Genomic DNA, 11,103 nt, shown 5'->3' on the forward strand with positions numbered 1-11,103 from the left:
TGGTTGTGCTTTGGGAAAGTCATGACACATTTTTACAACCAACGTAGAGAGTGATTTGCCTCTTGCATTTCTTAGGCAAGAGATTTTGTTGATGTTAAATGATCCTCCTACCAAATTCTTTTTTAAGTTAAAAGGTTAGGAGTAGGTGCAAAGACTTTGTAGCATGCAAACAATGTATTACCCCCCACATCCTTGAGATTAAGGAGTCATTGTAGCAACCACCATATCAAATTAATAAAAATATTTTTACCTTTTTTTTAAAAAGTAATAATTATATTTTAATTCTTTGAAAATAAGTGTAAGTCAAACCTATGTTTAACATGTAATTTTTCTATCTTTTATGAGAATTGTAATCATAAGTATATGAATAAGTCATTTGTTTGTAAGTATAAATATAAATATGAGTGGTAGTAAATATAAATATAGTCATAATTATAATAAGTAGTAAATATTATAAATTTTATGTCATTTTATTTGTAAGTATAAATATAAATATGAGTGGTAGTAAATATAAATATAGTTATAAGTATAAGCATAGTTATAAGTAATATTATGCATATCACAAGTATAGTTATAATAAGTATAAATATAAACTTGTAGTATGAGTACTAGTTCATTCAGTTGCACTTTACATTCATTTGTTCTCTACTCCCTATATTTTGCTTATTCTCACACTCATCATGGTTGATTAAACCAATTATCTTTGGTGAGTGGATTAGTAGAACTCCTTACGCTCACCTCACATACCAAATTTACCATAAATTTTGCAAGACCATAGAGCTTGAGCAATTGTTAGTATCCAACCTAGAGCATAAAAACTCACTCTTGGCTGCATTTTGCTACTAAGGGCATAATGAAGTTACCTTCTCCATCCTTGACTCTACATGTAGGTTGGTACCTATGGACTTTCTCTTCTCCATGAAGAGCAAAGATAGCCATAAGAAAGTCATAAAAATATATTTAGTGCATGTCTCCCCACACCTCCTCGCATCCTCCTTCGTCCCTACCTCCTTTGAAGTGCACGTATCCCAATTAATCTAATGGATATTTATTTTTGTTTTCTTATCATCAAAAGGAGCATATGGTAATGATGATCCAACAATGACATCCTATGTTTATGATGTACCTAGATCAGGAGAGCCAGTAGAATCGACTCTAGACCATTGGAAGAGAGGTTGATAAAAGTTTTTGATGACTAGCACTTACACATCCATTAACCCCTCACCTATTCAATCTCATCACCCACCACTTGTATCCCTGACTCCCATCATTATAGTGGATGAGAAGTACTTTCTCTTGCAAGATATCTTAGCTCTTTAACATTCATGTGAGGACAAGTTGTATTGCACGCGTGTTCGAAATGCAAAAAGCAAAAGCTATAGGATGCTCCACCTACTCTCAATAAAATCGTTTGTTACAATGGCACCACCTTGGATGATGTCTCTGCAATTATCAAAGTCAAAGCTTCCATTGAAAATACTACTCCAAATGTGCAAAGAATCTGCTTGCGGATGGCTTCTATAGATCTTGCATTAAATACTTCCTTGACCAACCTTGTAAAAGGCATCTTTGGTATAATCAACTCTAAAGACTTTTGGCTAGTCTCCAACTTTGTTTTGGGTGAAGTGGCCATGTAGGGCCCTTTTGAGCTAGAGGAGGTAGATCTCTTGGAAGTTGGAGGAGGTGGATCTTATTTGGAAGCAGAGGAGGTGGAGGATCAATACATACCATTGTCAAATTGAGTACATTCATTATCGGTTTTGCTGGTAAGATTAGGAGGTACTTGTGGTTGTACCTTAATAGAGTTTTTACGAGCACACTTCTTTGAACTTACCATATTATCCTTGCTACAAGTATATATATTTTATCATATTTTTACCGGTATATTATCTTTGCTACATGTATATATTTTATCATACCATTCTCAAATTGAGTACATTCATTATCGATTTTGTTGGTAAGATTAGGAGATGCTTGTGGTTATACCTTAATAGGGTTTTTACGAGCGCACTTCTTTGAACTTACCATATTATCCTTGCTATAGGTATATATTTTATCATATTTTTTATGCTTGATTTAATGTGTGCAGAAATCGACTTAACGGAATGTGCGAATGTGCATAAGGTTATTAAATGTGCGAATTTGCACAAGGTTATTATATGTGCGAATGTGCACAAGGTTATTTTATGAGTTATTTTTGTTGGCCACATATCAAATGGTTGTACAAATTATTTATGTACGCTTGTGCATGGTGTTGCTATATTCCTAGCACACATGCTAGAAGAGTTTTGATTATTTATACTTAGTGTGTGAACAAGCTCTCTATTTTTGTAAAAAGTGGAAAAGCAAAGTCTAATTTTGTATGCACAACTATTAATAGCTCCTTGGGATATTTATTGAATATAATTCTCAAAATACTCTTGTCACGGAAGTGGAGCTACACGCATGAGAGGGGAGATTGCACCCAATGTTGTGTTCTTTGATTTTGTGCTTTTGAGTTATGTTATGGTATCGATGGTTTATTTTTGTTGTTTATAAATTTGTGGATTAATCAATTCTCCATGTACCTTGGTCCTGTAGTAGTGGTATCAAAGCACGGCAAATTCATGTATTGAATTTGGGTCATGGAGATTTGCAGAAGAAAAATCAAGAAATTGTTTTTTTACTATTGGCTTGGAGCAAATTTTTTAAGGCTTTTTAAAAAAATTCAAAATACTTGCAGGGGAAGAGGAAATCTGCAAAAAGCCTACAACAAGGATACAAAGACTTTGGACAAAGACAGAGTTCATTCAAAAATCCAAGAGATTAAGAAAGAGAAAGTGTGGAAGACCTTTGGGCAAAGGAAGACACGGCTATGTGAATTTTGTACACCCTTGGATGTGGTTGAAAATCAAGGGCAAGGAAAGGTGGTGGAAAGGCACAAGTGGATTTGCAGGAAACCACAATCTTCAAGCAAAAGTGGTTTTCATGGATGAATTTTCACTCTCCCTATATATATATATATACATATACATACATATATATATATATACATATACATACATATATATACATATACATACATATACATATATATACATATACATACATATATATACATATACATACATATACATATATATACATATACATACATATATATACATATACATACATATCTATATATATATATATATATATATATATATATATATATATATATGGATGAATTTTCACTCACTCCACAATTCGACGACAGGCGGCAAATCATGGGGGCTTCTCTTTTTCCCCTGGGGGCGGCGGCGAATTCAACCTGAAATTCTTCAAGGTTTACAACAAGCTTAATAATATTAAGCTATATTATTTAAAAAAAATTTAAATAATAATCGACCGTTTATTTTTTTCCTCTCCTCTCCGTCGTTCGTCGGCCACTGGCTATGTCAAATTTTCCCCTCTCTTTTTCTCTCTCTCTTCTCTCCAATCAGCGGCGGCACAGGCCGCGTTTACAGCTTATAGCTTAGCTTTGATTAAAGCTTTTTACAAAGCTTATAGCTTAGCTTTGATTAAAGCTTATTATTATATACGCTTTGAGCATGAAGCTTTTTACAAAGCTTATAGCTTAGCTTTGATTAAAGCTTATTATTATATACGCTTTGATATTCAAGCTTTTTACAAACCCCCTTATCCGTGGGCTTTAAAAAGCTTATACATTTTCTAAGCTTAAAGTCTTCATAGCGTACAAATCAGACAGCTTTCGGACAACCACCAAAATTTATAAGGACTCTTCTTCGAAATTGAAAGTATTTTTCAAGCTTTATGGACTACGATGTGACAGAAAAAACTTTGTCGAATTAATATCCTATGTCAATAATTGTAATCATTTTTGTACTTAAACTCGATGCTTTAAAAGCCAAGTATCAACACCTGTCCTTTAAAAGCCAAGTATCAACACCTGCAAATTATTTTATGGATATTTTGTGACTTGTCTAACCATTTGTTTTACAACTCAAGTCAACAATCTTTGCATAAGATAAGTATTGCAAATATCTATATATATAATTTCGATTATAATGCTTAATACATGTTGTATTTTGTTACAAGTGTATATTTTCGCAGTTCAAGCTAAGTAATAACTACACTTTCTAGATTTTACAAGTTATGACGTCGATAGCAACGAGCATGATGTTGTTGTAGCATTTTCTTCTACACAACTGAGGAGGAGAGTTGCTTCCTCAAACAGGAGGATTGTTATAGGTATATATTTTATCATATTTTTTATGCTTAATAATCATAGAAAAATATGCTTGATTTAATGTGTGCAGAAATCGACTTAATAGAATGTGTGCGAATGTGCACAAGGTTATTAAATGTGCGAATGTGTACAAGGTTATTATATGTACAAATGTGCACAAGGTTAATTTTTGTTGGCCACGTATCAAATGTTTGTACAAATTATTTATGAACGTTTATGCATGGCGTTGCTATATTCCTAACACATGCTAGAAGAGTTTTGATTATTTACACTTAGTGTGTGAACAAGCTCTAGTGCTTGAGCTATTTTTGTAAAAAGTGAAAAAGCAAAGCCCAATTTTGTATACACAACTATTAATAGCTGTTTGGGCTATTTATTGAACACAATTCTCAAAACATGTTGTGGAAGTGGAGCCACCCACATGAGAGGGGAGATTGCACCCAATCTTGTGTTCTTTGATTTTATGCTTTTGAGTTGTGTTATGGTATCTATGGTTTATTTTTGTTATTTATAAATTTTTAGATTAATTAATTATCCATGTACCTTGGTTCTGTAAGTCTTAGGACTCACAACAAGTAAAGAGAGTGAAGTGGAGTGAAATAAAATGAGATGACTTTATCCCTTATGCTTTATACTTACACTTATACATGTATGCTTTATGCTTTATACTTACACTTATACATGTATGCTTCTACTTACCGATATAATTGTATGTATGATTGACAGATGGAAGAGGCGACTAGCATTTTTTTAGCACATGAGAAGCACTCTTTCCTTTGAGGAAAGGGTGAATTTGGTTGTCAAGTTTGACCGCCATTATTTTCATGTTCCAAGTTGGTTTGGGCCATGGCTCGTTTATACTGTTAATTGAAACGATGTTTTTCAAATTACTGTACGATTAGATTCAAATAAATTAGATAAAAATATTACGCTCATGATTATTCAAGAAAACTTGGGCTTGATTGATCGCTATGAAATAGACTATAATGTCCATGGTGATAGAGATCCAGCATGACAAGTATTCGATGAGGTCATCGAATGTGTCCCAAAGCATAAGCTTCTTCAAAGATAAACATGGTTGTGTTATTATTTAGTAACCATTGGTGGTAGATTGTATAAGTATTTTTTATTGTTTCTTATTATCTCTAAGTATAAAAAAATGTTATTATCTCTATTATTGTTATTAATATATAGCTTGATTATGTATGCTTCATGCAGAGAAATGCCATTAAATATCTTGAAGTTGACTTATGACGATAACAAATTGTTGTATACGATCTTCTTTGAGGAGATGCCACAATTGGGCTTTTTTAGATATCATTGTAGTCCAAAATGGGAAGTTCTTGGCTTTGATGGGTGGGATGATATTAATCCTCGATACATTTATATAGTCTTAGATCCTCACAGGCTAGATGACAACCATACAACATATGATTTTCATCCACTCAAAAGTGAGAACACGCATAATTATGAAAGAAATCTAAGTAACCAAGGGTGATTTTCTCTTGGCATTCTATCAAAATCACATTTCATAGGTTCTGTGTTCCTTTGCATCCTTCCAAATTTCAAAGACACTCTCCCATTCAATATCATCCACTCTTTTTTTAATTTACTTTTTACCTTCTTGAAGTTGTGGGAAAGCTGGTAATCTATCATATATTAACCATGGACAACCAAGGCACAAGGAGAGGAGAGAAAAAAGAATTTCTAGATTTTTAAAAATAAGAGGAAAAAATCCCTTCGATTGACCTTTTTGTATTCCGGTTTCCATTCTTGCGTTTCGCTTCTTAATGTCTTTTACATACCACAACAACGCATGGGTTGAGTACCCATAGACAACCAAGGCACAAGGAGAGGAGAGAAAAAAGAATTCTTAGATTTTTAAAAATAAGAGAAAAAAATCCCTTCGATTGACCTTTTTGTATTCCGGCTTCCATTCCTGCGTAATTGGTTAATGAAAAGCGGCAACTCCGTCACATTACGGTTGAGTTGGAAGTTGGAACTTACCAAAGATTTTAAATCTGACATGACAAATTTGTAGGGACGTATGTAGCATGTACACGGAAGCACAAGGAGTACACGAGAAGGAAGAATTGCACATGACATCTACATGTAAACGGAAAGCCAATCGGAACTGAAAACGAGTGTACGAGAGCCTTGTACGTTTCACCGTCCACAATTCAATACTGTACGTTTCATCACTGCCCACAATTCAATATTGTAGTAAGTACGTAGAGGGGGGGATTTTTTTTTGGGGGTTTGTATGTCCTACGTGAGCCGCTTGGCCTTCAGCGTGAGCCGTGACAGGCTTACAAGCAAGCAAGGTGCAGGCAGCGCGCAGGTAATACCCTTGCTCGATTTGGCTCAGGCGGCCTCCCCTCCCTCTCTCACTCTCTCTCTCTCTCACGCACAGCTTTCTTGGAGCTACGTTGTGAGCTGATCTTTCAGCAGCCCCTCCCCTCCCTCTCTCACTCTCTCTCTCTCACGCACAGCTTTCTTGGAGCTACGTTGTGAGCTGATCTTTCAGCGGCTGTAGTTAGATAACGAGGTGATTGCCAGCGTGGAGGTTTTTTCCAGCTTATGTGGCAAAAACGAGCGTGGCCACGCTGGCAGCTACCACGCTGGCAGCGTCCAATTCCTGCTTTGAATGCGCCGCATAAGCTGGACGCTGCCACCAACTTCCTCCTGCGCACCATGAATCATGGCGATAACCCCCAAATCTAACTACTGAGGGTGAAATGGTCGACTCTCTGCCGTATCTCCTGGATACCGGCCTCCATTTCCACAGACATGGTTCTTTCGAGTGATGGGCCTTTCTCCAGGTCTTCCCCTTCGTCCCGCTGAAGAAGAAACTGCCACTGCTGATCGCTGTCTTTTGTTTCATGATTCTCAGTGCTCTCTTCTACAACGGCCAGACCATGATGTGCTGAGCTCTTCTCTTGTTGCAGCACTGAGATAGGCACCACTGCCTTTGTCTTCATCTTCCCCAAAGGGCTTGTGCACTTCCAGCTCAACGTGGGCGGCAACGAGCCCGCCGTGGCTATTTCCGCCCTCACCAGCCAGAACCCCGGCACCTCGCAGGTCGCCAAGGCCGCCTTCGCATCTAACCCGGCCATCGATGATGCGGTCCTGGCCAAGGCCTTCCAGATCAGCGACGAGGAGGTGGAGCATTTGAGGGACGTCATTCGCAAGACCTAGATTAATATAATAGGTACTGATCGAATAAGCATTCGCTAAACCTTTACTAACAGAAGTTATATCAATTAGCTACTGACAGAGCAATGCTTGGCCACGACGGCAGCTTGCAGCACCCGCCACACAGCCTGCAGCGGCCGCCAAATTGTAACTAAAATGTATATAAATTTGAAGGTTTTGAAAATCGATACTTAAATATATACATGTAAAACTGTAAATTTTGCAGTAATTCATTGTAACTGTTCACAGGTTTTCGTGAAGACTGCGAAGGTCGCCTGCGAAAATTGCTGTGAAGGTACTGGAGTTCCTGTTGAAAGAAGCAGTTCCTGGTTGAAGTGACCACCATAGGTCGCACCAGCTAGTTTATTTTAGCTCATTTAGCAACAATCGATGGGCACCCCTGTTCCCACGCATGGTCTTTTTGATGTTTCCGGAATACAATGGAGACTGGTACACAATGAAAGGTCGAAGTACAAAGTGCAAAGGGAAGCTCGTATTCCATGGGCTCATGTTGGCGAGTTTGTGAACAGAGAAGCACAAAATCCTGACTTCCCTACAACGTTTACGAGGTACTCCCACCATCATCGCACACCAGGCTCGCTAATACGGCCATTCAAGGATTCATGGCTTGAGAGCACCATGTAAGTGTTTATTTTCCATTACCTTATTTAAATGATTAGCATGCAAGGCTTTAGACTTATACCCAATTATCATTGCCAATAGATATTGGTGTGCTTTTGGGACACGTTGTGCTTCCAAACGTGTATGCCATGTGCATGAACAATCGGGTGGAAAAGATGTAGAGTGCAAGAGTAATGTGCATGAAAATGAGCTTGACGATGGGGAGTTACATGGTTGTCCTACCATCAATGAAGACACCGTAAAAGCCCCTACCAAATTTAATGCCAATTTGATCAAGAAAGAGACTAAGCCAAGGCGGCCACCCAAGGCAGCAGGACAGCGCATTCGAGGGTGTCAATGCCATTTCATGGTGAATCGTCTATACTTGGATCCTAGCATGGCAGTTATATCTTATATTAATCCCTTTCACACAAATAAAGAAGATATCATCTGCCATGGGGAGCCTTGTAAGAATGAGGGAAACACCCTTCTTCTCCTCTCTCCATGGATTTCATTGGAAAAAAAAGTTTGGGTTTCTAACTTGTTGTTCAAGGGCTTTACTCCACAACAAGTTTTCGATGCACACATTCAAAGTTTGCATATACGACAAAGCAAAGAGCCCAAATGTCCAATGGTGAGGGATGACTACTTATTGCTCCAAGATATACTCAATATTGAAAGGAAACATGCTATGGAGACATATCAACTACATGATGATGATGCAGAGAGTACAAGGCGATGGTGTACACAAAATGCGGATATGATATTTGTTTACCAGGAGCAAAATCTTCAAGTACAGAAGGAATTCTTTTTAGGGATCCAAACCCCATGGCAAAGAGAGATTTGTGACAAGTTCGGAAATGGAAATTTGTTGGCTATGGACTCCACATTTGGAACGAACAAGTACAAGGTATGCTTCAATTCTTGTCTGTTTTTTGCCATGTTCAAGTCAAGGTACTTGTACTTACTATACCATTAATGATGTAGTTCCATTTGTATACAATTCTCGTATTTGACACACATCGCAATGGCATCCCAATTGCGTGGGTTCTTGCCTCAAGTGCCACCTTTGAGGCTGTGCGATATTGGTTGACAAAGTTTCGAGATCGCATGCTTGATCACCATAAATCGTGGCAGCCAAATGCTTTCATGGTGGATGATGCGGAGAGAGAAATTGATGCACTAAGGTAATTTTCCTAACATAATGCATGGTGCTTGCACAATGCTTTATGACCATTGCTTGGATTTGTACCCTCAATACTTGGATTTGTACTCGCAGGGTCGTTTTCAATTTGCCAGTGTACTTGTGCTTATGGCATGTACGTAGGTGTTGGCTAAAACACCTCATTCGAAAGGTGAAAGATTGGCCGACACGTGCGGCCATGTTTCGGATGCTTGGTAACATCATGAATATGCGGGGAGGGTCCTCGTCTTCATATGAGCTCACCAAGGATGAAGCTAGGGAAATGATATGCAAGTTCAAGGAAGATTTTCAAAGTGAGAAGGAGTTCCTCCACTACTTTGAAATGCAGTGGCAGCCTAAAATAGGTGACTATGAGCTATTCTTCTTGCTTCAATGTGTTCCCAATGTGTTATGTTCTCTTATGGTCATATATGCTTACAAGTCTTCATTATGTTAGACATGTGGGTGCGTGCGACAAGGACATTGCCACATTCCAATCAAGACACGAATGGTGCAATCGAGGCGTACCATGGAGTTTTGAAGTACAGATTTCTAGGATCTTCTAAGAAAATGGTGGGGCGTCGAGTGGATTGGCTTCTTTACAAGCTAACCACAGCTTGTGTACCTCATTATTGGTACATACAAGTTGTGAAGGAAGGGGGATTTAAGAGAAACAATGCCATTGAGAAGATAGTGGAGAGCTCGCGTGAACGAGCTCTCAAAATTCCAGATGATTATGTGTCATTCATTGGTAGCAACATGAAGGCAGATGCTTATGTTCGAAGCCTCTCCAATCCAAACAAGTGTACACTGTCTACAACTCAGATTGTCAATGGGCATGTTGTGCATGCCATTGGTCCGAGCTTGGCAACATATGCAAGCATCAAATCAAGGTGATGCTCATGGCCGGTGTTCAAGAGCAAGGTATGGTGTCACATTGTGTGAGCATGTATGAAGATAGTGCCTTGGAGATGGTCCCGAGGAGACTGCTTGAGATTAAGCCTGATGACCTCAACATCGGAGTGCCACTTGAGGATGATGCGAGCTTGGAGGAAGGGCACAATTGTGAGGCTGCATCTTCAAAGTCTACGAAGAGGTCAAGCTTGAATCATTTACATGACACTTTCCAACAACTTGTGGATTTTGTGCAGGATGATGCCGAGCTTATTCATGAGGCTACCACTAGCATGAAGAAGACACTTGGGCAACTACATACATTGAAAGCACAAAGAGAGGAGGGCATTGAGCTTGCAAAGTCTTTTGTACGAACTAGAGATGGCTTTGGGAATAGCTTGAAGAGAGCAAAGTCTTTCATTGAGAAAGGGATCAACAGGAAGAAGCGCAAAACAATGGATGGCAATCAAGTTGGCACCTCCTTCATTGCTACAGTTAAGGGTAGACGCCCCTCCATGCAAGCCAAATTGGATGCACGTGCAGTTAAAGAGTCGATGCAAGCAACAATCGAGCTAGAGGGCAATGACGCCCAGATTACATGATAGCATCTATATGTATGAATGTATAACCATTGTATCATGAAGCCCATATTACATGAAGGTGGATTTTCAAATCTATATAGGCTCTCTATTGTGATTTACAAATTGTTGTTCTAAGGTTTGGTAATGTACAATGTAGGCTCTCTCTATCTCCCTTGTCTACATTCTGAAAATTGAAAACTGATCTGAACCATAAAAATGAAAACTGAAAATGTCAAAATGTCATCAAAAAAGTAGGGTCTTCAAAATGTCATCCTAAACGTAAACCCCATGGCAAAAAGTACATAATGTCATCATAATGTCAAAATGCCATAAATGGAGATAGGCAGCCCTTAAGCTCATGTGTTCTTCCCTAGAATAGTCTCCACAAAAGCGTCGTC

General features: G+C 38.3%; 2 protein-coding genes across 2 annotated transcripts; both read left to right on the forward strand.

Annotated features, from left to right (window-relative positions):
* Positions 1–7,716: 7,716 nt before the first annotated feature.
* On the forward strand, positions 7,717–10,127 carry LOC147640377 (uncharacterized). Its single transcript, XM_086825203.1, has 5 exons — positions 7,717–8,067; positions 8,150–8,957; positions 9,035–9,234; positions 9,327–9,595; positions 9,688–10,127. The coding sequence occupies exons 1-5, from the start codon at positions 7,817–7,819 to the stop codon at positions 10,125–10,127; spliced, it is 1,968 nt and encodes a 655-aa protein (XP_086681329.1). The 5' UTR covers positions 7,717–7,816.
* A 98-nt stretch (positions 10,128–10,225) lies between these two features.
* Positions 10,226–10,802, forward strand: LOC147640378 (uncharacterized). Its single transcript, XM_086823686.1, has 2 exons — positions 10,226–10,295; positions 10,382–10,802. Exons 1-2 carry the CDS (start codon positions 10,236–10,238, stop codon positions 10,724–10,726), a joined length of 405 nt encoding a protein of 134 aa, XP_086679812.1. The 5' UTR covers positions 10,226–10,235; the 3' UTR covers positions 10,727–10,802.
* The last annotated feature ends 301 nt before the right edge of the window (positions 10,803–11,103 follow it).

The sequence above is a fragment of the Cibotium barometz genome, chromosome 3 (genome assembly GCF_041138505.1).
Source record: "Cibotium barometz isolate CiBa-2024 chromosome 3, ASM4113850v1, whole genome shotgun sequence".
Lineage (NCBI taxonomy): Eukaryota > Viridiplantae > Streptophyta > Polypodiopsida > Cyatheales > Cibotiaceae > Cibotium > Cibotium barometz.